The sequence below is a fragment of the Paroedura picta genome, chromosome 11 (genome assembly GCF_049243985.1).
Source record: "Paroedura picta isolate Pp20150507F chromosome 11, Ppicta_v3.0, whole genome shotgun sequence".
Lineage (NCBI taxonomy): Eukaryota > Metazoa > Chordata > Lepidosauria > Squamata > Gekkonidae > Paroedura > Paroedura picta.
Genome location: NC_135379.1, coordinates 14,389,508 through 14,417,383, shown reverse-complemented (window position 1 = coordinate 14,417,383; position 27,876 = coordinate 14,389,508). Strand labels below are relative to the sequence as shown.

Here is a 27,876-nt window from a genome sequence, read left to right as displayed (position 1 = left end):
AGAGTACCCAGAATATTAAAGGAGAATGGTTTATTATAAAAGACTGTACATAAATTTTTTTGTAATTAAACAGGTTATATATACAAATTAAAAGAAGCTGTTCCAATTTATAAATGAAATACAGATAGGTTTTACTAGTTGCTAATGATTTCAGAAAATTACAAATGAACAAATACGAAAAAGCAAGAAACCATTTTATAAAATTAGGTTCATTTAAGGTAAGAAGGCAAGGGAATGTTTCAGTAATGTCACTAGAAAATGTGATAACTGTAACCAATCACATGTCCAATGTACCTGATTCTTCAACAAGTGTTTTAATACCCAGAAGGTCAGTGCTTCAGTTCCAAAATAAATCTTCAGGACCTACAGTAATCCCTCACTAAATTGTTCTGCCTTAGATAATCTTTGTAATACAAATTTTATACAAACTGAGGCTGACATGTCATCTGACCTTGTGCTCAATGGGGGGGGGGACGGACATGTCAAAGTGCATGCGTGGTTTTTGTAAGAAAAAGAGAAGAAAAGGTCTGCATGTTTCCCTGTAAGAGGGGGTGGGGGCCTTCCCATAGGAGGCTCGGATTCAGCATTCTCTCTCGTGCAAGACTGGTCTACCTTTCGGCTGCCCGCAGAGGCTTATTCATGGATGCTTGTGTATGCTTTGGCAATACAGTGCTGAGGACAAATCAGTAGCAAATTCTCTTTCCCCCCAGACAGGCAATTAAAAAAAAAAAAACTTTCAGCAGGACACAAGATCTTTGTAGTCTTAAGCAGACAAGGCATTTAAGTGACTTGATAAAATAGACCTTTTAGGATTGTTCTTTCACATTCTGGAAGCTGCTGAACGTGTACCTAATCTTAAAAGCTTGTCTCCTGAAAGTACACCAATCACTTCATGACCAAGGCCGCTAGTTATTCCATGGGTCACCACATTTGACAGGCAGAAAGTTGTGTGCCATAGGTCTCTGTGGGTGAACAGCTATCAAAGCAGCAGGCTACTTGCAGGGGCTGGAAGGGTCCACAGCTCACTCCTAGGGGTGCAGTTCTGGCATTCCTCCCTACACATACACGGAGAGATGATAGAGATAGCAGGGGGAGAAAGGTACCAGCCTGACATCTCTTCAGCTGTAATTACACGTTAAGGCAAGGGGAAGATCTCCAGATCATTGTTCAAAGATCCGTGTAGATCCCCCCTGGCTGGACCTGCTCCCCTCAACAAAATGTGACCACCCTAGAAGTTTGTTTGGCCCTTGACCAATTCTTGTTTTTCCACTATCAATGTTGAAAGTAGCAAAGTTGAGCCAGTTCCTGTAATACTAAATGCAGTCAAATAGTTTTGTGTGTGATTGCAGTCATGGTGAACTTGCATGAATTTGGTTTTCCTGGTCATGGGATGTCCAGTTCTTGACTTGCGTTAAAAGCTAGTGACCCGGCTGAGAGGGGAAGGTCAACACACTAATATTGCTTTGTCAAGGTAAGCCAACAAAGTCATGGACAAGACCTTTGGTTCACTTATGTATTTATGAATGGAAAAGTCAATGCAAATTTACTCATTAAAAAAAAAAAAATCCGGTACAAATTACACGTACATCATAAGACCACCCATCTTTGATTCACATGGACACCTTAGAGACTCAAATGACTCTCTGGAATAAACTTTTAGTAAAAGTACTCCAGGTAGAAGATTACAACAAATTGGAAGCATCTTGGATTTTTGGGGGGGAAATAAAAGGATAATTCAGTACATAAGTTTGTATGCATGCTTTTAAACAAATACTATAGGTTGAGGATGAGCAAGAGTCTAAACAAAGGTAGATGACCAGCACTATCAAATTTTTTGACCAGATTTTTAATGTTAGTCTAACATCGTTGTTAGTTTACCATGCTGCACTGAAGGAAAGGAAAAATTAAAAAGAAATGGCACAATTTGAATCATGAGTCATTAAATATTATATACCCTACTTCCCCAGAATATTTAGGCTGGTCATAAAAATCAACAATGCGTAAGTAAATAAGCATAATCGGTAATAAAACAGTTGCTTGTTTTACAAACTGCAGAGACAAATGCTTACGGATGAACATTCAATCATACCATTTAAACAGTATGGCCTGAAAAGGATGGGCACATCTTTTTTTTTCAAAAGAGAGCATTAAGACAACTGTTAACCTTTTTAGTTAACCCTTTGTAAATAATTATGGCATGATTGAATACAAGACCTGACCTGAAGGAAGAAATTTTTTTTTAATCCGCATAGTGCATGATCGATTCGACGTAGTTCCCGGGAAACAGGCCGGTCACTCGGTTACACACGCCTTCATACCAGCCGTCGTCGTTCTTCTTGATAACATAAATGATTGCGCCCTCCATGAATGACAGCTCATCGTCCTTGTCCTTGGTGTAATCGTATATGGCGACAACTGGAAATGGGAGGCAAATCAAGCGAGTGAGTCTTCTTTACGCTAGGACCAGGGGTAGTCAAACTGCGGCCCTCCAGATGTCCATGGACTACAATTCCCAGGAGCCCCCTGCCAGCATCCGCTGGCAGGGGGCTCCTGGGAATTGTAGTCCATGGACATCTGGAGGGCCGCAGTTTGACTACCCCTGCACTAGAGTTTCCAGGTTCTCTTTGGGCCACTGGTGGAATGGCGGGTGGGTAGGTTGCCAGCTCCAGGTTGGGAAATTTCCTGGAAATCTGGGGGCAGAGCCTAGGGAGGACAGGGACCTAGGAGGACGTACGCTGGCATGGGCTCATGGGAATTGTAGTCCATGGACATCTGGAGGGCCGCAGTTTGACTACCCCTGCGCTAGACTCTCACTTGTTTTGGGGAGGGGAGGGTCTACTCCCCCGGCTCGTTGAAGGTTTTCAGAAATCTGACTCGCAAATTAACCTGGTTAGATACAAATGGGTAGCCGTGTTGGTCTGAAGTACTTTAATAAAATCAGAGTCCAAGTAGCACCTTTAAGACCAAGTCTGAGGAAGAGTGCTTGCGCTCGAAAGCTCACACCCTGAATAAATTCTTGTTGGTCTTAAAGGTGCTACTGGACTCTGATTAAATTAATCTGGAGTTTAAGTTGTGGCTTCTGCACACTGTTTGAGAAGCCACAGCTGAAGGGTAAGGCGTGTATTTTGCAAGCAGAAGTATGCCAGGGGCAATCTTGGAGACTTCCAGTTAAAAGGCCATCAGGAAACAAAGCGCTACCTGAATCCTTGCACAGAATTGAAGCAGGTAGCAAACTGGCTAGATCTATTCAGTTCAAGTTTTTGTGTGTGTGTGTATTCCCCGTATTTATCTCTATGCAATATGAGTATAATTTCCATCAACACTTAAGCGTGTTAAGGCATAATTTCCATCAACACTTCGGAGTGTATGCGTGTGTCCACATATGAAAGTCATGGACTACAACAAGGACTTCTAATAGAGAAAAAGTATTCATAGAATCATAGAGTTGGAAGGGGCCATACAGGCCATCTAGTCCAACCCCCTGCTCAACGCAGGATCAGCCCAAAGCATCCTAAAGCATCCAAGAAAAGTGTGTATCCCCTTCCCTGCCAAGGGGATCAAATCACAGCATCAGCCATGCAAGTCAGGCAATTCCAAATTCTGTTTGATGCCCAATGTACAGCAGGCACTAATAACAGCACAGTACAATTTGCAGCAATATACATTCTTATTGCTAGGGATGAAATTAGGAAGTTGTTCAGGAGTGCAAGACTGGTTCCCATGATCTTCCCTTCTGTTTAACATGAAAGGTGAACGCCAGTTCAGTTTTTATACTTTGTGCTTGTGTTCCGAGCAACTTATAAAAGGAAGATCTATGGGGAAAACTACAGAACAACAGTCTGTGCTCCTGCAGTCTGACAATACCGTACTGGGAGGCAGCCAACTGGCAAGTCCCCATGGACACTCATTCATAATCTACTTTTGGCTCCTATTTTATTTCTAGGAACTACTTGACCCCTGCAAAATTGGCTCAGTGCTCCAAATTTTAATACCTACCAGCCAGACAGCATAACAACACTAGCCATTCTGAGTCCAAAGAGAAAGGGTGGGAAATAAGTACAGGTTGGATCCACCCAGTTTTCTCATTCCTCAGAAGAAGAGCTGTTTTTATACTCCGCTTTTCACTACCAAAGGAGTCTCAAAGTGGCTTACGATTGCCTTCCCTTCCTCTCCCCACACCCTGTGAGGGAGCTGGGGCTGAGAAGAAGAAGAGTTGGTTGTTATATGCCACTTTTCCCTTCCAAAGGAGTCTCAAAGCGGGTTACGATTGCCTTCCCTTCCTCTCCTCAGAACAGACACCCTGTGAGGGAGGTGAGGCTGAGAGAGCTCTGAGAGAAACTGCTCTGTGAGAACAGCTCTAACTGCACTGTGACTAGCCCAAGGTCACCCAGCTGGCTGCAATTCATTTATTTATTTTTATTTGTGTTTTAATTTATATGCCTCCCCTCTCCGAATGGTCTCAGGGTGGCTTACATCAGCAAATGAAACCGTAGAGCAGGGGTAGTCAAACTGCGGCCCTCCAGATGTCCATGGACTACAATTCCCATGAGCCCCTGCCAGCGAATGCTGGCAGGGGCTCATGGGAATTGTAGTCCATGGACATCTGGAGGGCCGCAGTTTGACTACCCCTGCTGTAGAGCATTAAATGAAAAAAATGTTGCAGCTAACTCATCCAAACTCCAGCACCCTTACAAACCTGGCTGTTAAGGTGTCCAATTACTGGCCAGGTACAGAACGGGGGTTAATGGGGGCTCGGCTGGGGGCCACATTGGGTGGTGACAGAAAGCCCCAGCCTCAACCAAACGCCTGGTGGAAGAACGCCGTCTTACAAGCCTTCCGGAACTTAGGAAGCTCTGTGTGGGTTCGCACTTCCGACGGCAACTCATTCCAACAGGCTGGAGCCAAGGCCGAAAAGTGGATGAGGAGATGTAGGGAATCGAACCCAGGTCACCAGACTAGAAGCTGCCGCTCTTAACCACTACACCGCACTGGCGCTCTGTTACTTTACGACAGCCATGATTCCACATGACTTGCACCCATGCAGGTCCCATGATCCATAACATAGTTTTTAGGGTGGTCAAGAGGAACACCCTCCTCCTCCCCGTCCCCATCCCACGGGACACTGTCACAAGCCAGTGGTGTACGGGGAAGGGTTGCAGCTGGATCCCTGCAGTGCTGCCGCCCTCCTTCTCCTCTCAGGACAGTTTCTCTTACTACTTCACCTAAAGGCAGAGCAAGCACTCCTCTCCCTCTTTCAATCGTTCTCTCTAACTTTCTTTCGTTCTATTTGTCTCTCTTTTACTCTGTTTATCTGTCTTCTCACTCTCGGCATCCCTCGCAAGAGCCCCATCAGACAGACCTGTCTGATTTGTCTCCTGCAGCTCAATGGGACGCTGATGCTGTGGCAGCAACATGACAGCAACGGCTTGCAAAAGGCCACCCAGAGAGTTCACAGCGGAGGCTTCAAAAACAACAGAGCAGGGCAAACAGCAATTTGGGGGGGGGGGGAGCCGATAGCATTACCTTTCTCGATATAGTTTTTCGGTGCCCAGGCTGGATCGCCATCTGCGTACGGGTCGTTGTACTGCACTACTGCAGCCTCCTCGTCTTCGTAATCCACGGGGGGCGGAGGGGGCGGGGGCGGTGAGTCGTCAAACATAGGCATCTCGTCGGGTGGGGGCGGGGGCGGCGGGGTGGGGCTATCAGCAACTGGAAAGTCAAGGGAGACAGGAGCTCAGGCAGCTTCCCCACAAGGGCAGATAAATGCATTGCCAGGGCAGCACGTTTTCTACAGAAAATAGACAGCATGCAATTACAGGACCATGCATGGATTAGATACAAAATGCGCCGTTATGTTAAATATACTACAAACGCACGGCTTGTACGCGTTACTAGCAGCCACAGACTAGAGAGATGCTACTGTCGAAGCACACACGCCAAGGCAGAAGCTGATCGCTAGCAGAAATCAGAAGGGATGTTTGCTCCATGGCTCTCTCGTTCCTTGTGCCAAAGATATCGAAAGTTCGCGTCAGAAAGAAAGTAGGTTGCTGACGGCTGCGGCCCAGCTGTAAAGACGGCATGCTGGAGGTTTCAGCGCTGTTCCGTTAGTTTGTTTTTGGTTCTGAGGTTAAAAGAAATTCTGGACAATCAGAGAGCTACTAGTGAGGATAAAAATTCCTGTTCCCCCGGTTGCACGGGGATAAAAGGAAGACCAGGGAATCTGCATCACCACCGGAAGACCAAGTGACGGAAGACAATGTCAGGGGCAGACAGAACACCCTGCAGGATTCAGGGTGCTTCACTACATTTCTGTACCTTAAATTGCAGGGTTTTTGTGGTTACAGTTCTAGCAAGGTTGCATAGCCTCCTTCAAGAATCACAACTGTCTAGCTAGAGCTCCTCTCACAAACCCTTCTTAAAGCTATATGTAAAGGGTTTTGAAAGCTCATGCTTTGAAGGATTAAAATAAGTCCACCCAATCAAAAAAGCCACACACATACATACGCACGTGAACCACCAACACACAAATCTCAAACATATTTCTCCCAAAGAGCTTTAAGATCTAAGCAGCAGAACCTACTCAGGATCCCTGGCCTCAAAGAGATTAGACTGGCCTTAGCCACAGCCAGGGACTTTTTGGCCCTGTCCCAGCCTGGTAGAATGCTCAGCCAACTAAGATCAGTCCTGCAAGATCTTAGACAATTCCACAAGGCTTGTAGGACAGAGCTGAGGACCAAAAAACACCTAATCAGTTGGACTCTGTGGCAGAATCCGCCAACTTATTCAGATGTTAATCTTTATGGTCCCCCTCTTTCCCATCATAGTAGAGTGGGCAACTAGCCTAATCAGTGTTTTAATATTGATAAATCATTGCCCTTATTTTAAATGTATATTTCTGTATTATAATTTTATATCTTTACACTTTCACTGTAATCTGTCCTAAGTCCCATGAGATAAGGCGAATAATAAATATAACAATAACAATATTAATATTTATCATCATTATCCGCTCTTATGATGACATGAACCCCAACAGAGCATGGGCACCCGATTAAGGGGTCACAGTGAAGTATTTTTTTGAAGGCCTAATTATACCAAAGGACAAACACCAGTTATGTGCTTGACTCTACCACTAAAATCCATGGGACTTTGTGCACCTTTGATGCCTCTTAATCCTGTTGAGTTTTCTCTCCCAAAAAAGATAAGATTCAAGTGGGAAGCCATACTGGTCTGAAGTAGCACAAGAAAGATTGAGTCCAATAGCACCGTTAAGACCAACAAAGATTTATTCAAGGCGTGAGCTTTCGTGTGCCTGCTATTAGACTCAATTTTTGTTTTTCTTTTCTGAGGCAGTTAACAGCTGTTCCAGACTCCTTTTTATATACACAGTACTCTGCATCTTATTAATGCTAGAATCTAAATTTGAACCTGATTTCAGTAAATGGCAAAGAAGTGTACATTAGGGTGTGAGAGGAAGGCTCTGTGAAAGACGCCTGTTTAGAAGATAACCAGTAAAGTCCAGTTGGAATTCTTCCACCACATGTTCTGTTGAATTTCCACAAGGGAATCATGATCTCAATGCAGAAAGATTCTGGTGGCCTGCACCCTAGATGTTATGGACCTGATCCATTTAACAACAAACACATGCATGCAAACACAGAGCAATCCACCGGCTGGATCTGTTTTGGAGAAAAGCAGCAAACGGGCTTTAAGAAAAACTATTCTCCATTCTTTAGCTTTGGTGGAAAAGAGAATGCTTTTAAGAGTCACGTATCTCAGTTAATGAAAATATTTGTGCATAAAACCAGCCCTGGATTTACTGAATGGCCTTTAAAAAACAAACAAACTAGAAAACAATGAAACCTTTCTGGTAACAATGACTCAGCTGTCCCATGTCTCCTTGTTACAACACACACATATCCCAATAAAAACCCTCAGGTTAACATAATTGAGAAGATCAGAAGAAGCCATGTAGTAAAACTAACGACTCTATTCCCTTCACTTAATTAGTGAAAATTTAACTGCTTGATTTCAACACGGCATTAACAGCTTCAGTTTGTTTCCTATGAGTTTTAAAATATCGTAGGGAAAAATATGGAACCGGCCGGGTTAATCTGAAACGTGAAATGGAGGCCTTCATAGATAACGGTAGAGCAGAGCCGCACAGCCAATCTCAGTTTTACGTATGAATTTAACGTGAGCTAATAAGACTCTCTTTGCTGCTCTGTATACTTCAGAAGGCTCAGAAGAAATTTAACCCGTCTCTGACAGAAACACGTTACTGTCAACAAGAGGGTGGGAATTACTCAAGATACATAAAGATCTCACTGCCACCAAAAGCACAGCCCAGCAGCACTTTTGGGACTAACAATAATTTCAGAGTGCAAGTTGTAAAGAGTCAAATCACAGTGGAATCAGCACCTGACCAGGGGAACTTTGACTACCAAAAGCTTTATGCCCTCAGAGCCTTGTTGCTCCCTAAGATGCCCCTGGACTCAAATCTTGCTCAATCAACGTTCTCCATCTAAAAGGTATGTTGACCCACCCCCCTTCCCAACATAGCAACTGCAGAGGAGAAACTGGTATCTGTAACAATTCATCGTGGGGACGGCTTTCTTTCCTGAACCAGCCCCTCCTGCCCATCTTGGAGGACCTTGAAGAAAACTGACTTGTAGCCAGGATTCCAATGTTCAATTCAATATGGCTTCATCTGGGTTAAGAATCCCAGCTGCAAGGACAGACGGTTGTTTGGATGGTTCAATTTTAGGCACTTCTTCTAGATCGGGAAGGGGGGGGTCTCCCTATTGATCCCCAGGGAAGTGACGCAAAAATGACTTAGGCCAGCGCAGAAGTGCACTGACAAGTAACCAATAACAATCTGAGGCCTGATTTAGAAGTGGAGCTGAGCACAATAGCAGAATAGAAGGCTCGCCCCTCCACTACTGCGTCTGATCATCTTTATGTTTAAATCCCTTCCTCACCCACTACTGCACGACATTAATATGCCAATAAAGTCCTTTGGCTTGCTAGCACTGCACCGTATACAGGAGAAGCATCAAGAAGCTATCCACAACAGATACCTTTTGGGTAAAGTTTGCTTGCCCAGCTTGAGAGCCATCTTGGCATAGTGGTTAAGAAGAAGAGTTGGTTCTTATATGCCGCTTTTCTCTACCTGAAGGAGTCTCAAAGCGGCTTACATTCGCCTTCCCTTTCCTCTCCCCACAACATGCACCCTGTAAGGTGGGTGAGGCTGAGAGAGCCCTGATATCACTGCTCGGTCAGAACAGCTTTATCAGAGCTGTGGCGAGCCCAAGGTCACCCAGCTGGCTGCATGCGGGGGAATGCAGATTCAAACCCAGCTCACCAGATTAGAAGTCCACACTCCTAACCACTACACCAAGCTGGCTCTCTAATCTGGAGAACTAGGTTTGATTCCCCATTCCTACAGATGCAGTCTCAGGTGAGTCACATTTCTCAGAGCTCTCTCAGCCTCATCTACCTGACAGAGTGTCTGTTATGGAGAGAGGAAGGGAAGGAGACTATAATCCATCTTGAGATTCCTTCTGGTAGTAAAAAATGGAGTATAAAAACAGCTCATCTTCTTCTAAAATCACACTTAAACTAGGCCCAAACACACACACCCATGTCTACATGTTGCCTACAGATTACAAAATAAAAGGATTTTAAGTTGTTCCATCTGTACCTGGGACATTTTATTTGGTGCCCTTTCATATGATGTCATAAATCTCTGAGCTGTAATCTGAACCAATCAGTTTTTCATCTGGTGAAAAGAAGGAAGGCGAAGGCACCATCAAAAAAAGTCCACACTAAGGATCATGGGACCTGCCCTCATAAATGTCGTGCAGAACTGGCATTGTAAGGAGGCAAACTGTGCAAGATTGTAAGGAAAAAATGGCTGGATCCATTCCCATGAGCCAAGAGGGCACAGCCATACCCCAAGCGAGTTTTCAAATTTCCTCAATTCAAAGCCAGCTTGGGGATTACTTGAAGAATATCTGAAAATGGAAATTGCCTGCAGCACATTCCTACTCTGTTGGTTTCATTAAAACTAGTGTCCTGCTAATGCTACAGACTATGTTTTGAATTCTCTCTCCCCCCCCCCCTCCAATTCAACTTTGGGATAGAAAATTAAGAGACGCATACAGTCCTCTTCGGAGTATGGCCAAATTATCAGTAAGAACCAATGCCCAAATGTTTATGCTTGAACCTAAACCAAGAGAGGGTACTCTTCTGTTCCGGGTTGGGACTAGAATGCAAAATGGAATTAGCATCTCACGTTGGAAACGGATAAGAAAAAGGAAAAAATAAAAAAAACAGAGAAAGGAGTCTGATTGGCCAGCCATGCATGCTAGAAGAGAGAATCAGCTCTACTCGTTGGAGAAGCTGAGCGGCCAAACTTACTGTTTTCCTGAACCCTGGCCACGAAGCCTGTGAGAGGTATCTGTGGAGTCAACTGAGGCATAGGGGGAGGGGGCGGAGCAATAGAAACTGGAAGCAACAGACACCATAGTAGGGAAGTAAAAAACACACAGGAAAAAAAAAGGAAAACAAACAAACAAAAGCAGCTGTCAGTAACAATGGACCACAAAACAAGATACTCAATGAACAACAGAAACCAACACGGCAGGACCTCCTTCAAGTTTGCGTTCCCAATAACACAATCATCACCCATTTTTTCGCCAGCTTGCAACTCCCCCCCCCCAAAGGGAGGAAAAACAAAACCAAAGGATTTGAGTTTTAAAAAGAACTTCCTACTTCTTTGCTCTAGCCAAGTTCCTTAAGAATGCTGTTTTCAGCTTTAAAATCCAGATGCTTCGAAACCTGTCAAGTTCCAGATCCTGTTGATCCATTTTGCCAGCAGAGGTGCTTCCCTCTCACCAAAGGCGCCTCCCAGGCACCCCCTGCTTACAGAAAGGATCCACAGGAATCAACTCAAAGGGTGGGGTGGGGTGGGGTGAATGACGTCAACTGTGATTTTTTTTTAAATTTACTGAACAGATCTTGCAATAAAATCTCAGGAGGAAGGGAAGGAAGGAACATGCAAGGAACTGTAGTTTGCAGAGTCATGAAACCCAAAAATCAGGGAACTGTGAGGTCTGCCAGGAGGAAGGTCCAGCCCTAAGGTAGGATTCCTTGCTTGGCTTATTGTTTCTGTGACTTACAGAATACCTTCATAATAGTTTTTAGAACAGTGATTGATTTTGATAGATGGGGGGGGGGAGTGTTATTCTACCTCTGGCAATTTGACGTGAATGGATAGTTGCATTAAAGTTGTCTCCCCCCTAAAAATAGCCTCAACTAATCAGGTAAGCCGGAGAATTTCGCAGGATGTATTAATTGCTGGCTATTGGCATTCCGGTGACATCAAAATGACAAAGGACAAAGCTTCCTTGCTTCCAGCTTCATAAATAATTACTCCAGTATTCTGAACACTCAACCTTCAAGAACTGTAGATAAGAACTTTGCACTTTCAACACACATCAGAGGGGGAAATGCCTCACAGTTGGCCTGGCAACGGGGACTCTCCGGGAATTGCAAGGCCTTCTGGTTTAAAAAGTGACAGAGGCAGACGTCACACAGCAAACACTAAAGAATTCAGTTTTAGAGTAGCCTTTGTAAGGTAGCTTTAATTCATAGATTAAATTCCCTTCCTTTCTTTGAATTACGACTGGCTTTCAAAAGGGAGCAGGCAGATTCGTGGAGAAAAGGTCTGATCAATGGCTATTAAAGGTAACTTCTGAATACCAGCACTAGAGGGAAGCACTGTGGAAAGTGTATCAAACCTAAAGTAGTACTGTTTGAAAGGCTTATGAGTCCAGTACGGGAATAGGGTGGAATCGCAAGTTTGAAACAGGTTCTGCACTTTGAAGTATGCACTAATCTTAAACAAAACCATAATTCAGTCTTTAAAATTACATTCCAGCACTTTGGTCCCTTCTGAGCAACCTAGTTTTCTCATGCATCCATATAACTATAGGGATCTGCTTTGTACAAATTTGTTTTCTTTCTCTGTCCATGTGTGTGCACGTGCACGTACCTGTGCAATACAAAGTGTATTTGCTTGCTGGTAATAAAAAATGCAGACTAAGCAGAGTGAGAAATGAGAAAACTGCATTGTGAAATCATATATTTTTACAAGGATAAAATCAAATTAAAATTGTGGGTTGAACTTTTTAAGCATGACAGGCTATGAGCGTTTAGAACAGGGGTAGGCAAACTGTGGCCCATGGACTATAATTCCCATGAGCCCCTGTCAACGAATGCCACACTGATTGGCCCTGCCCCTGCAGCTCCTGCCCTCCATCCCTGAACTCTGGCCTCTTTGCTCTCAGACGCGTCTCAGTGCCTGGAGCCAGCACCAGGTAAGGGGAGAGGGCCCTGGGCAAAGGGTTGTGGTGGAGGGCTTGCTAATGAGGCCATCTTGGCCTGCTAGGCTGGGCCGGCTAATGAGGGCCTCTTAGCCTGCTAGGCTGGGTCTGCTCACGAGGGCCTTCCGGCCTCCTAGGCTGGTCCTGCTAATGAGGGCCTCCCAGCCTGCTGACTGCCTGCTAAGGTGCGAGTGCTGGCAGGGGCTCATGGGAACTGCAGTCCATGGACATCTGGAGGGCCACAGTTTGCCTACCCCTGGCTTAGAACCTGTGCCCATATTCAAATAGTGCTTGGATACTAAATCATGAGACTGCAACAAACCCTACATAACAAACCTTACACATCTCAGGAAGCCGCTCAGACTGAAAGTGAAACGGTTGCTTCTTTTTTATGTTCATATATCTCTGGCTGTGGTTTTTCCTTAAAAGGGCACTGACCGCTAGCTTATTTACCATTTCTCAAAACTGCACTGGTTATTTCACTGAAACTGTGATGCTGTTGCAAATGAGACCAAAATGAAGTAAGACTAACAAAGAAAGAAAAAAGCCTGGAGTTTCATGCAATTCTCTCTGCAGTGAATAACCATCTGTATAAAATGGAATGGGTGCAATTACTCCTGCTTTTAGCACTACTTCTTTCCAATGGCTCCTTGGAGATTTCCACCTGAGGCTTCTGTGGGTTACCCATGGCTGGTACAGCTGGTGATAAAGTGGACCCAACAGGTCAGCTTTCCCTACCCCAGTTCCCTCCGGTGGCCTCCACTTTCTCCCAGACTGTCTCAATTTTATTAACAAAAATTAGCAATTTAATATTATAGATATTGATATTATGTTATCGATTTAGCAGGTTCTCTGAATTCCAGCTTCCGCTTTTTTTAAAAAGTAAGCCTCTGGCCCTTTCCATGGCAGAGTTGCATCTTTCCTTTTTTACCAAAGAATCATAGAACCCTAGAGTTGGAAGGGGCCATACAGGCCATCTAGTCCAACTCTCTGCTCAATGCAGGATCAGCCTAAAGCATCTAGGATAAGGATCTGTCCGGCCACTACTTGAAGACCATCAATAAGGGGGAGCTCACAGAGTCCTTCCTCTCCCCACAACAGATACCCTGTAAGGCTAGAGACTGTATTTTACTTTAAAGCTGTGAATTAAGAGAACCTGGAGTATGTATTGCTATAGTGTTATAGTGATACAACATTAAACTGCTAATTTAAAACGCCCCCAGTGGCGGGGGAAAGAAGTCTCTGCTGCAGGGATGGGATCAGGGAAAAGAGCTGCAATTTAGTTGTGAAAATCTGAACTTTCCCACCCACACAGCAACCATCCAGGTTTTCCTGAGATCTGTCCCAAACCTTTGCAGCAAAGCAGGCTTCAGAAAGCTCTGGGGAGATCAGGGGAAGTCTGGAAGTTGCATGAATGGACCATGATGCTGTGGAGAAGCAGGGAAAAAGAACTCCCCAACAACACAGAATCCAGGGCAAATAACCCATGTAAGGAAAAGGCTCTTATAGGCTTGGATCCGATAGTGTACTATTGTAAGCTGAAGCCCCTGCCCTTTTCACGGAAAGAGGGTATCTCCCATTTCCACCAATCCCCCCTTCCAGCTGTAGTCCTGAGTGTTGTACTTAACACTCCCAAAAGCTCCCACCTCCAACATTCAGAAACAGCGTTGGAAGGAAGCACTGACAACTGCAAGAGAAAAGAGATTGAAAAGCCCCACTGCACAAGCAGAATTCCATGGGCATTCGTTTAGGATCCAAGCTATCGTGTACATTCCGCTTACTGGATCACCAAAGACACCCATAAAAAGCGACCTTCTAAATCATTTTGCACAGGAGCTCTGTGCTCTGCAGTAACCCAACAAGCTTACTTGAATTTTGAGAATAGAGGGGCCCGCCGTTAACATGAGGTTGAGCAGAAAATGGAGCAGTCACAGAAGGATTCCGCCTAAATCCACCAGAAGAGGCCGAAGAAGTGGTAGAGTTGTGCCGGGAAATCTGCCTGGTCATTGTGCCGTACTGGGAACCAGGGGCTGACCCGGGAGCAGCTGAAAAGCAGGAGCCAAAATGGAGCCAAACACGAAGACTTGAACAAACAAATAACCAAACACCCCCCCACCTTCTTAAGACAGAGTGCAGAAAACCAGGGGAGAAATGTAAGAAGACCACAACACAGCAAAACTCAGGAAACCCAAATCCCCAGTAGTGATAACAGTCCACAGAGCAGGTTAGAAAAAGAGGCTACTGGTAATATGAGGGGCGGGGATGGGAGTTCCATCCTGATTTCTATAAAAGTTTCTCTAAGGACTTAAACCCAGATAATGATTTTAAAGGCTGACAAAAACCAACCCCTGAGCATTTCAGAGATTCCACAGCCATTTAAAAATGTAGGTTTTGCTGCAAGAGAAATCCTTTTACAGGCAATTAATTGAACAAATATAGCTGCAATAGCTTCTAAATCATCAAGGGAAAGGTAAACAAAATATGCTGGAAATGATTTATTGGAATTTGCCATAAATACTATTATCTGTCCAATATCAATTAAGCTTTCGCTTTTTTCAGTAGCAAGGTCCCTGCAGTATGAAGTTGTCTTCAAGAGTCCAAGGGATTAGATAAATTCAGCCTCTCATTCAAACAATGAACTCCCAACAATGAAAAGGAGAGCAGACTCCTAGACTCTTCTCATATATAAGAGGAGGCAGCCAATCTTGAAGAGAACTTTCGCCATTAACAAATTAGAGCCATCTGCAGCCTTCAGTACGAATCCAAATTGTCTCAGTGTTGGGTATTTGCTTTGTTTCACATCAACGTGAAAGATTTAAAATACCAAAACAAAAACTTGCACCTTGGAAAGTGCTATTTAAACAAAGATAATTAGCTGTTGTGTCTATTCACAGTTCATAGCTGAGACGAACGATACAACACTTAATGTGCTTGATTTAAAAAATGGAGCTGTGCTGCTTGCAGCTCATTTGCTAATGCAAAAGTTCTTTCCAGTGTTAAGGCAGCCACCGTGCTGAAATAAACTGCTATCACGTGTTTGTGGGTATCCGTATATCATCGACATACTATATTATTGCTCACAGTCTAGTTCATAATATGGAACTTGAGGCAAAGTTTGCAAGTCTTTTCCAGGTCAAAGCCTCTCAAGTTAATAGATGAAATGCATCCTATTGCTATCTGCCTGTAGAATAACAAAATCTATTGTACAGGTAGACAATGAACAACTTAAACATTTATCTTTACATCAGCAACACGTATCAGTTTGCATAGAGCCATTTCTGCTTTTAATGGTTAGGAAACCAAATCATGCCAAAGAGCAAAGGAAATTTCTTCTTTCCATGGAACTGTTCTAGAGAGTAATTAACTCCTTTCACGGCCAGTACTAAAGTTGGCAATGCCCTGTGTTGTGTAGCTGAGTTCTGCATCCTGTATTGTGACTTGTGGCAAGCCAGCTCTCAAACTAGTCCCCTTCAGACGACTGGGCAAGAGACAGATGGATTTTACCCATATAACACGCACACAATAAGTTGGATCCCAACTGACAACCAAAAAAGCTGTGCGAACATATAAGAATATGTAGATACTGAGGCCCAGTGGTCAATTAAACCCTAACTTAAGATATCCTGAATGTACATTCCTGTTTTGTAAATGACACATGCAAAAGTAGACCACAGGACTTTAGATAAAAGGATAACTTAAAGGCAGCTCTACTTTGATAAATTCATATGTGAACAATAACCTGCCCATTGGGATTCCAGGCGGGGGCATAAATTAAATGATACGAATAATAAAGTGTAGTCTTTTAAAAATCTTAATCATTGTACCTGCTTTAAATGTTGTTACCCACCCGAGCACTGGAAGAGAGGGATATCTGATGATAATGATGATGCAAATATTATACTTTGCAGAAATAAGATCCAACTTTCAGTTTGCAATAAGTCTTATTAAAAGGATCTCAGGTAGCAGGGCTGGAAGAAACCTGTCTGATATCTGAGAGAGTTGCTGTGCCACAGTAGACAATACTAGGCCAGAAAGAACAAGAATCTTTTGAAGAAAGGCAGGTTCGTTCATTTATATTTAACCTTCAGAGGCTTTCACCACAAATATTAGCAGTGATTAGATTAGTTAAATCCCCAACTCGTCAGGGCTCTACCACATTCAACAGAATGAATAAAGCCATTAGATTGAAAAGGGTTACTGCAAACACACTTACTCCAGCTCCGTCAAAAGATCTCACCTATCATACTGCCAGTCACGAGAGGCGGGGGCATTGGTGGTGCTGGTGGTGCTTCAGGAGGAGGAGGAGCAACAAATATTTGTGCTAATAAAATAGTTGAGATCGCCAAGTTAGGCCCCGGTTCAGAGTAGAAACATTATTTGTTTTGACAATGTGGAAATCCAAACGCCAGTTTACAAAATGGTGCTGGTTGTTTGTGAGCAGGTAAAGAATGGATCACCCACTATGACTGGGCCAACACAGGTACTAATGGAAACCCTAGCATTTGCAGAGTGTATTATTTTGTTTTTTTCTTGCACTGCCTTCTCATTCTGTCATCCACTTTGAATCTCAGTGAAAGAACTGGGGTATATAGATAGAATAAACCGGGTTGGCCAAACTGGCAAGGGCTCATGGGAATTGTAGTCCTTGGACATCTGGAGCGCCACAGTTTGGCCACCCCTGGAATAAACCAAGCAACATGCTTTAAAAGTCAGCAAGGGAGAAATGTTGTTAAGTCCAGGACTAGACCAAGAAGGCAATTCAGCAGCAGTAGCCAGAGTTTCAGGTCATACCGAACTTGCCACTTCTCTCCTGTTCTGAATAAGTGGTATACCACCACTACTTTGAGGTAGCTCCTATTGGTCTTAAAAAGGAAGTGATAGTTTAAATTATGCTTAGCTTTAACTTTTGATGTTTTTAGTTTAATTGATCAGTTTTGTATGTTTACTGTTGTATTAAATGCTGTACACCACTCTGAGCTGGTTCTCAAGGCAGAGTAGTACATAAATCAAATTATGATTGTTGTTGTTGTTGTTGTTATTTAATAATAATATTTTGATAATCTTTACGAATTTTGACTGCTGGATCCATATTTAAAGGAATTCTAGATCACAGGTAATTCAGCAGCATTGGCCACAGAACTTGGTTGGATCCTACTATCTTAGTTCAACAGTACCCCTGTGTTTCTCTAGTACAAGGCATCTTGCACTGAATAAGACATGGCACCTTGTGCCAAAGAAACACACGTGAACACATGAAGTTGCCTTATACTGAATCAGATCACAGGTCCATCTACTCAGACTAGTCTTAAATAAATGACTTTAATATCTCCTAACTACCTGATCCAACCATTATATATATAAAAATAAAATGTAACCATCCTTATCCATTGTTCCTCTGTATATCTGTGAAACAGCCTGGGGGGTGGGACATGTCCGGCTGTCCAAGTTGGAATAGGGCAAAGGGTCGTGGTGGAGGGCTTGCTAACAAGGGCCTCTTAGCCTCTTAGGCTGAGCCTGCTAACGAGGGCCTGTTAGCCTGCTAAGCAGGGCCTGCTCATGAGAGCCTCTTGGCCTGCTAGGCTGGGCCTGCTAACGAGAGCCTCCCGGCCTGCTGACTGCCTGTCAAGGAGCTCTGTCCTAGGCCTGCTAATGAGCTGGCTAGCCCCCGCTCGTCCCACTTGATCCGGCTGCGCGCTGCAGCCCAAAGCCACCTTATGCCGCCTGGCTGGGGGCCAGGAAAGGGGGCCCTGTCAAGGCCCGTTCTTAGAAACGGGCTTTGAAGCTAGTACTATGAATAATATAGACAAACTATTTCTAGTTGAGTCTCAGGTGAAATCTTTCCCCTTTGACTTTCTTCTTTTGGAACATTGTTCTAAATCTAAAACATGAATTCTCAGTCCTTCCTTCCTTAAAACTTATTTGTAAAGCAGATGATCCTGCAAGGAGGTTTCCTCCTACACACATTGCGAGAATCGATGTACATTAATTTCCACAAAGGGAAAACAGGCAAAGAGTTGAAGAGACTAATATGAACAATGAAGGGAAATAATTTGCTGCTCATCACCCCCAGTCATCCCAAAGTCATTTTACTGAATGCCACAGTGAATGCATTCAGTGAACGCGACTCTTCTTGCTGCATGGTAGAACTGGATGGTAAAATATGGTAGAACTGGATACACACAACATACACACATTTTAATTCCAGTAACTGTATCCCTAGACCAAGCAGCTCCCATCAGAATCATCCAGCTGAGTTGGATGCACTTCAAAGTCTGACGGCATACCTTGCCCAATGGTCGGTGGTGAAGGTGTAGGCACGGCAATGGGAATGCCAATGCTGCTGCTTCCGCTGTTTTCTCGACTGCCGCTTCCGCCGCTACTGCCACTGCATGAAACACAGTAAGGAGCAGACCAGTAAGCAGGCACTTTGCACAAATGCTTGCTCTAGCAACTGTGCAACAGTGACATAATGGATTTCACGAAAAAGCCACCCGCTATGAGATTGGCAATTTCCCCCTCCCCCAAATGAAGGAAAGACCCCTTCTGCTTATTATCATATCAGCGGTGCAAAAGGCATGAAATTCCATCAGATATAGCCGTAATTAGCTAGGTCATTAGACACTCACACACAGCCCTGGCTTTAGCTTATCTGACTGTTTAATTAAACGTGCAAGCAACCATCCAAGAGCTAAAACAACGGTTAGCCTAACAGAACACTGTAACATGGTTACAAGCACTCCAAACTAATTACGGGGGATAAATTGGATGTACATGGTTTCCAAACATAAGCAATTTGTAATCCTGATGGAACATGTAACAACACAGAAGCTTCTTTTCATCTGAAAAATGTTTCTGATAATAAATAGTAGGGCACTGCCAGTGCATTACGATTGCTGTTACAAGTGCAGTTGGGAGTTTTGGGAGAACCAGGTACGGTCTCTCGGCAATCCACTATGCTAGCAAACCTAAGGATAAAACAAGCCTACTCCTGACAGCTCAAACTAATCTTATGGGGGAAATGGCTTTGTCTGCAGATGCTGTCCTCAACCCAGATGGCCTATGGCAGGGGTGGCCAAACTGTGGCTCTCCAGATGTCCATGGACTACAATTCCCATGAGCCCTTGCCAGCATGGTGATAGCAGGGGCTCATAGGAATTGTAGTCCATGGACAACTGGACAGCTACAGTTTGGCCACCCCTGGTGTATGGGATCTATTCCAAGGGTATAGTAGGGTGCTACTATATTAAGGGGCAGGAAAGAATCTGGCAGTATGGACACGCCTCCAGTTGTATTCCCCCAGCAGATATGTTGTCAACCCCTCACTCCATCATAATGGTATTGTGAAAAATTTTAAGGTGAGTCACAAACAGGGGGAAACTACCTATCCTCTCCCTCTCCCTAAACTGCAAGTAGGAAGAATTAAATAAGCTTCCAGTAAACAGAAGAGCTATTTCTAGAGGAAAATACAACATTTTCATGCATTTTCTCCACAGGCATCATCGTCACACCTACAAGGGACACTTGCCCAGGTTCTGAAAGCAAATAAACAACACAAATACAGAATGCGGGTGATGGATATTGCAACTGTGAGCAGAGATTAATTTCTGCTAAAATTTGGTGCTTTGTGGGCTAAAAAAACCTTGAACTTGTTGCTATGGTTGCAGTTGAATTTTGTACCACAAACCACTGAAGAGTCCATTTCTGCTGCGTCAAATAATGGTTCTATAAAAAGACTGGATGGGGAGGGGGGGTGCAGGGATACTTGGTTTCATGATGCTGCTTTAAATACGATGCTTTAACTGACTGCAGGCTCTCTTAAAATAGAACTATTGTCATTTTTCAGCATCTGCAAAGCATCCGACCATTAGAAGCTCCCACATGACCCTGAACAAGTCACGGTGCTTCTCGTTAGAATGACCCCACATACGACTCTAAGCATTAAACGCCACACAATAACCCTCAGCATTGGGGGCGGGGGGGACACGTTGCCATAACCAGCTACCATCTATTTCTCCCCGAAATTTGACTGATGGTGCTTAGGAACAAACCTAGCTGGGAGAAGATGGGCCTGACTACTGAGTGCTTAGCGGTCAATTGTTGCCCTAGTAGTCAAAGGAATGCTAGGCCCAAGTCTTCCCTATGGACGAAAGGAACTTTGCCTCTCAAAAGTTTATACCCACAAAATCTTGTTGGACTCTTGAGGAGAGATTAATATTGGGCATTTAAAAAAAAAAATTCAGAAACTTCGAAAAGCTGCCTCTGAGCAGCGTCTCTCAAACTGCCTCGGTGGCATGGAGACTGGAAAAGGGGAGAGAGTCAAAAGCGTCCTTTGAATTTCAGAACTAATTTAACATTTCTCATGTCTTCTCCCTACATTTAGAAACTAAGGTTTTACACAGTTTACTTCCAGGAAGCCATTTCCCAGGGGTTACCTGAAACCAACCACCAACAAGTTTTCAAAATCACTGCAACAAAGCAACATGATCTATGAGTCCTAGTGTTTTAAGGTGAGATTCCCTGATGACCTAAAGGCGTCCTTTTGTGTGTGCCCAGTAGTCTCCACACATAAAAGAGCACTTTTCCATCTCACACTAGAGAGCTCCATGAGAAAGATGAAAATCCAAAGATGATGACAGCGTTCTGCGTGGGTGAGAAGTTCTCCAATAGGTCATGTGACCTGTTGTGCATCCAGAAACCTAAGAACTGCTACCAACCCTGCTTATTAAAGCCCTGTACGAACTCTTGTGCTACAGCACTATATTCTAAAAAGCTATCCCCGGTGCAAGCACCAGGTCATGTCTGACCCTTGGGGTGATGCCCTCTAGCGTTTTCACGGCAGACTCAATACGGGGTTGGTTTGCCAGTGCCTTCCCCAGTCATTACCGTTTACCCCCCAGCAAGCTGGGTACTCATCCTCGGAAGGATGGAAGGCTGAGTCGACCTTGAGCTGGCTGCTGGGATCGAACTCCCAGCCTCATGGGCAGAGCTTTCAGACTGCACGTCTGCTGCCTTTCCACTCTGCGCCACAAGAGGCTCATTGTATCTTGCCATAATGCTTTCGATCCAATGGGAGGTTGCCATGTTACTCTTCCTTCTGATGTTAAATCAGCTTCACGCTTGGCTTCCCAGCACCCCAGTCATGGATCCTACCTGTGTGTTCTAGGCCTCTGGTTCAAGGATGCTGTTCTTCCTGGGCTGTGCTGGCTGCCGAGCCTTGCGGGACTGGTCATGTAATCATTAGGGACTGTTGGCGGCTTAACAGGCTCCAATGTCTTGTAAGGAGTGTTCCGTCTGGTGAAAAAGCAAAGGAGGAGGGGGAGGGAAGACTTAATATTGCATAGTAATGTAACAGCGGTGCAGCTTAGTGCATGTGATCTTAGTTTTCTTCCAATACAGCATGCTAGGAGGAGTTGTCGTTGTCGTTAGGTGCGAAGTCGTGTCCGACCCATCGCGACCCCATGGACAAAGATCCTCCAGGCCTTCCTGTCCTCTACCATTCCCCAGAGTCCATTTAAGTTTGCACCGACTGCTTCAGCCAGGAGGAGTTAGTGGCCCCCAATTACTTTATTCCGGCATCAGAAACAAACACACTCCTGTCCACACAACAAACCGGGGTCAGTTTTTAAGGTTAGTTCTGTTGCCTCTTCTAGCTATGATGCATTGGATGAATGCTTCTCAGAAACACAGAAGATTTTAGAAGAGTAACAGAGGATTTCTTGTAAGACCTTAAACAGCAGGCAGACACACAAGGCCCAATACATCAAGGCTGGCAGGGTTTTTTCCAGTTAACTAAAAGCAGCCTCATAAAGTCCTAATTTCATTCTGTTTATATATATATATATATATATATATATATATATATATATATATATATATATATATATATATATATATATATATATATATATATATATATATATATATATATATATATATATATATATATATATATATATATATATATATATATATATATATATATATATATATATATATATATATATGTCCCAGTAGGGCAATACTTCATTTTCAGCCATCTTATAAAGTCAGGGAAGTCCACAACCGTGTTCTGAAATTATGAGTTTGCACATGCAGAAAGAGGCACAAATTTAAAATATGACGTCGTCGTGCTGAATATGATACATGAATTTGCACATTTAAGCTGTAAAGGAAGGCCAGACATAAATGACAGATTTCAGGAGGGATGGCAAGAACATATTTAAATCTGTAAAACTATTGCAGAATATATTCATAATGTTATAAGAAATGCAAATATTCATGAGGGTATCTTTACATCCTTGACCTGGAAACGTGCAGCCATCCACTGCAGCTCAACATGCATAAAATATATCAGTAGAAACCCAATAGCCAACCAAGTCACAAATGTCAGGGCATCCTGGGATTTTTGGGGTTCAGATTTCATGTAAAATGGCTACTTCAAATATATCCAGCTGTAAACGAGTCCTCGTAGCCCCCGCTCAGTTTGGACAACCCTCTAAACCAGATTTTCTCAACCAGGGTTTCGTGAAACCCTGCGGTTTCTTGACAGCCCTGGAAGGGTTTTCCGAATAGGTGGGCATTCATTAATTTCATATATTTTAAAAAATTGTTAACATTTATTGGGTGATATGACCATATGAGGTCATGTAAAAAAAAAAACCCCTCCCAAAATGGCCAATGAAAGGCCTGGAGGGAGTGGGAAGGAGAGGGACCCCAGGTGGGCACGTACGTAGTTATGCTTCCCAACCACATTCGGCATGACCGTACCACTTCTGAGGTTTCTCAAAGCCTGAAGAATGTTTCAGGGATTTCTCAATGGTAAAAAAGTTGAGAAAGGCTGCTCTAAACAATGGTTTCAGAGGGAATCAGGAACGTTTTGCATAGTCCCTCCAAACATCGTTCTCGGTTATTCTAACGATAGCTTACCTTGATGTAAGAACTGTGCAACTATAGTTGCCACTAATTTCTCAACTATGCTTTAGAAACAGACTTCCAATCAGGGATTGGAGATCAGTGCCAAGCTTCAGTCTGGACTCCACAATCCTTCAGCATAAGGACTGGGACCATTTCCTATCCCTGCCATTTTACTCAGTTGATTCCTGAGGTTATAGGGCAGGGATAGTCAAACTACAGCCCTCCAGATGTCCATGGACTACAATTCCCATGGGATTAACCCTGTTATAGGGCCTGATAAACCATTCAGCTCTTTGTCAGGTGTTGCAGTGAGAAGGAGAAAAGGGTGAAATTGTCCTCTGTTCTATTCAGTGTTAAAAGTAGCAAGAAAGGTGATTTCACCTCCTGTCCCCTCCAGTATAGCCTCCCAACGCTCGTGATTCCAGGATTCAGTTTTCTTAGCACTGAACAGAGGGACAAAAATATAGGCATGATCTGCTACCAGCAGTACTTTCCACTGACCTATTGTAGAGATCCAACCTATAGTGGCTTGCAATATTCAAACCTCAAAGCAGATTATGGTTATAGAAAGCCAGAAGGTAAATACATCAGTGTGTAAGGGGGAAAAGAGAGAAAGAAAGAAACACACAAAACCCTGTAGTGTGAACCATGGATACGAGAATGAGAACATGCCATCTGAACAGAAGTGTCAAAGCATGGCTAGGTGCAACAGTTCATCATATGGAGGTTTACTAAACTGTACCAATTCTGACTTAGGTGGTGATAGGTGGTGATACATGACTGAATACTCCTTGCCGCTCAAAAACCTATACTTAGAAAATGAGAATGTGGAAAGATGGCTACGCTAGAACTCTGTTCCTTTGTACCTAGTTCCCTATGTTATGTAGCCGTGTTTTCTCCTCTTTGACCATAATCCCATCACATCTGGCTAGCCCCAAGTCTGTACTCAGTAGGCTATAGGAAGTCTTACTTATACAACAACTACCCTGGGATGAAACATGTTGTACAATGTCCAAGACATTGCATTTGTCTTGGAGAGGGAATGCATGCATCTTCTACTTGCAGCCTCTACTGGTAAATTGTTGGCTGACCCCAACTGGCATCCTCATGTAGGATCACCCTTCCAAGACCTTAAAACCAGGACAGATGAGACTGCAGGCCAAAATTGACCTTCAGCTGCTGGAAAGGACATCCTTTCTAGTCTCCATGTAGACCACAATATAAGTCCAGTCCTTACTGACAAGGTCATTCCGTTGAGAAGAAGAAACATCCTTGCAACCCAAGCTTGAATATTTGTATGCTCTGGTCTTACAATCTCGGCACTTTGACCTCTTGAACTCTCTGAGTCTCATTCTTCCAGGTAAAAGTGAGCCGCCTCAAAAGCATTTTAACACACATGCACACACGGTTTGTTGAACAATATCAGTACAAAACTTGCAGATAGCAATACCTCATAGGGACAATATAGGCATTTCACAGAACACTTGTCCACAGCTGGAGTAGTCAGTGGCGGTTTCCTGTAGATGGGTGCTGGTTTTTCTACAAGAGGTCCCAGAAATGAGCTGACGTTTTTCTACCTTAGCACAATGAGCAAGAGTGAGCCAAGCTCTGGCCCAACAAACATAATCTCTTACTGTTTTTATTCATTCTCCACCCTCCAAGGCCACTAAAGCTAACTTTATCATCAACCACTTTCAGAGATGTCACAAGTTCTACTTTTCAGCAGTAGAACACAGTAAAATAATTAGTCCTTCCAGACCTCCTCAAGCTAAATGCAGTCCATTGACATCCCTTTGGATTTATGGCTCTTGCACTCTTTTTTCCAGTACTCAGCAACTGCTATCTTTCAGCTCGGTGCAGGATTTATGTACTCGACCCATATTTTCTTCCACCTTCTGTTCCATAAAACGCCTTCTACACCAGTGGCTACTTTCTACCCTAGGACAGTCAGCTTTCTAAGAAACCACCCAACCCTGCAAACATAGCTTTTCCTAACCTGGGGGCTTCCCATTTAGCAGTTCCTAGTTCAAAGAAACTGTTATGTTGCCTTATATTATTGAGAATTTGTTTATACTTTTGCACAGAAGATGCCATTTGCCCGACATGTACGGCAAAGCGGGACATTAACATTTCTCCTTCACTTCCTTTATCGGATTTGCAATCTAAAAGCAGCCATGTATTGGGAATGACTAGCTCTAACTGAACAGCTTTCTCTTAAATATTAAATGCATTTGGATGTTTCACAAGTCAATGTATCATGTCAGGCACTGTGGATTCTCCTTCCTTCCACCTAGCCTTTTGGGAGTCACAATCTGGCTTTACATGTTTCCCAAAGAGATCAGAAACGTATGGCGATTGCCGATAGCACAATATTGTACATCTCTAGCTATGCAGCTTTCTGTCGCACACATGAGCACCAGCCATTTTTCCAAGTGAAATCTCAAATTTGGGTGTGACAACACACAGAGAATGTACTATGATTGGCTTGCTGCTATGCTCGCTCTTTCCTCATCTCCCTCTAGACACTGAATATAAGAGAAAGTTACCAGGTCTGAAAAATCTGGAATCAAACTCTAGTTTGCCATGGCATCCAAAATACAAGCACTTGGGCAAGCTGAAGTTTGTTTTACCTCTGCAAGCTGGGACTCTAAACTGGAATTAAACTAAGGTTTAGAGTCCAGGTTTGCATGCAGAAAGCAATCTTCAGTTTGTCCAAAAATCACAGCAAACAGGAACCTGATTCAATGCTCCACACACCCAGAAGCATTCAATGGTGCATTTTTTCACAAGGTGAGGAGGAAGGAGGGGAAAGAGGAGAGCACAAATATATGTCAGTGAGCCACATTTAAGTCCATCCAGTTTCATCTGCCATATCTAACCCTTGGCTGGATCCAGACTAAATGGGCCATTTCCACCAATACTGCTTTCCTTCTGCAGCTCCACCCTCATGTTGTTCATCATGCCCATCCCCCATCCCACCCATGTCAGCATTTCATGGCAATAAGCGATTTAAAGTGGGTGTAGGAGACTAGAAACAATGTCTTTTCCAGCAGTTGAAGGTCAATTTTGGCCTGCAGTCTCTTCTGTCCTGGTTTCATGCATAATAGGTCCTCAGTTTCCTTCTCCAAAACAACTTCAACGCCTTGGACATTGTACAACATGCCTCTGTAACCTACTGAGTACAAGCTTGGGGCTAGCCAGATGTGATGGGATTATGGTCGAGGAGGAGACAACATGGCTACCTGACATAGGGAATTAGGTACTAAGGAACAGAGTTCTAGTGTAGCCTTCTCTCCACATGCTAATTTTCTAAGCATAGGTTTTTGTGATGCACTTATGCAAAATGTTACCTGAAACTAACACCTTATCTTCGGCTGGGGTTTCTCTCAACCTTCATGAATTCAAGCCCTTGAAACCCACATCTTTAACATGAGTCTACAGAGAGTCTCATCCCCAGTGGAGGAGGAATCCTGCCAATTCGGGCAAATGGATACTAAAAGTTTAATCATTCTTCCATCTCTTGGCCAGCAAGATGGTCTTGAATATAATGACTTGGATGGCAGGTCCTTGCCTTCCAGAGCAATTAAGCCTAACTGCTCATCCCAGGATATTCTGGAGAATGAGCATGGTAACCCAGCCACCACATCCCTTCCTGCGTCAGTGAATTACAACCAGTGCTCCAGGAGCTGTGAGGTTTTTTTTTGAACTTCCCAGAGTTATCCCAACTCACCAACTGAGAAACGAAGAGCTAAGAGGCAGCAGTATCATCTAGCCTAATGTTGTTCCGGACCTGGGCTTATGTCTTCCTGCTGAAGGCTCTAACATGTTACTGTAACTTCCAACTCCATCTTTTTGGACTGCGACCCCCTAGGAATCAGATTTCACTAGTCATCCCAGGCTGCTGTGGGAGGGGAGAGGCATGGAAACCAGTCTTCCAGAGCAGAAATCCTTGCACCTGTGAAACAGGTGCTGCTCTCATCTTTGACTGGAACAGAAAGCAGGACAGCAGACTTCTCACCTAGGTTGCAGACTTGACGGCCAGTTACTCAGATAAGCCCACTGGAATCAATTGCATTCATGGAATTAACATTCTCATATTAAAAACACAACTTTAGAAAGGCAGTATGGGGGGAAGCAACATGCTATTTCTAGGACACTGTTGGCACATACAGCGAGAGTGTTCTTTTGTCAATGCAAAATCAGAAGAAGTTGTCTTATTCTTACCCCAGAGTTCCCCGGCCTGACATCGGAGGACTTGGCGGTTTTTGTGTAGGCGGATTTGTTCTTGACAAAGTGCCAGTTCTTGCAGGCTGATTGTTTCCATGCTGAAAGCCAGAATAATGATTTAATTTTTTTTTCTGTGCTGAAAGGACTCAAACAGCATGTCAGTGCAATATTTGTATATGCTTCTTCGCAGTGACAATTCCCAGGCAGCTGTTAAACCACAGCTTCTTTTCACCATATACTGGATTAAAACCCAAGAAGAAAAATCCATGTCTAAGCTTTTTACTCTTTCCCCCCCCCTCCCTTTTAAGAATTTATACCCGCACTGAATGAAAACGAAGCTGAGCGT

At 43.7% G+C, this 27,876-nt stretch overlaps 1 protein-coding gene across 9 annotated transcripts in view; it reads right to left on the bottom strand.

Moving 5' to 3' along the window:
- Nucleotides 1–15: 15 nt before the first annotated feature.
- ABI1 (abl interactor 1) overlaps nucleotides 16–27,876 on the bottom strand; it is a 111,791-nt gene continuing 83,930 nt past the window's right edge. For 2 of the 9 annotated variants that reach the window (XM_077302729.1, XM_077302731.1), the window contains 8 exons: nucleotides 27,528–27,628; nucleotides 21,540–21,680; nucleotides 18,674–18,774; nucleotides 16,627–16,710; nucleotides 14,258–14,434; nucleotides 10,423–10,509; nucleotides 5,524–5,709; nucleotides 16–2,415 (listed from right to left, as the gene is read on the bottom strand). In XM_077302729.1, the coding sequence (XP_077158844.1) occupies nucleotides 2,240–2,415; nucleotides 5,524–5,709; nucleotides 10,423–10,509; nucleotides 14,258–14,434; nucleotides 16,627–16,710; nucleotides 18,674–18,774; nucleotides 21,540–21,680; nucleotides 27,528–27,628 (1,053 nt within the window). In that variant the 3' untranslated portion in view covers nucleotides 16–2,239. The remainder of the gene's footprint in view (nucleotides 2,416–5,523; nucleotides 5,710–10,422; nucleotides 10,510–14,257; nucleotides 14,435–16,626; nucleotides 16,711–18,673; nucleotides 18,775–21,539; nucleotides 21,681–27,527; nucleotides 27,629–27,876) is intronic. The other 7 variants (XM_077302722.1, XM_077302725.1, XM_077302726.1 and 4 more) reach the window with 4 other exon arrangements.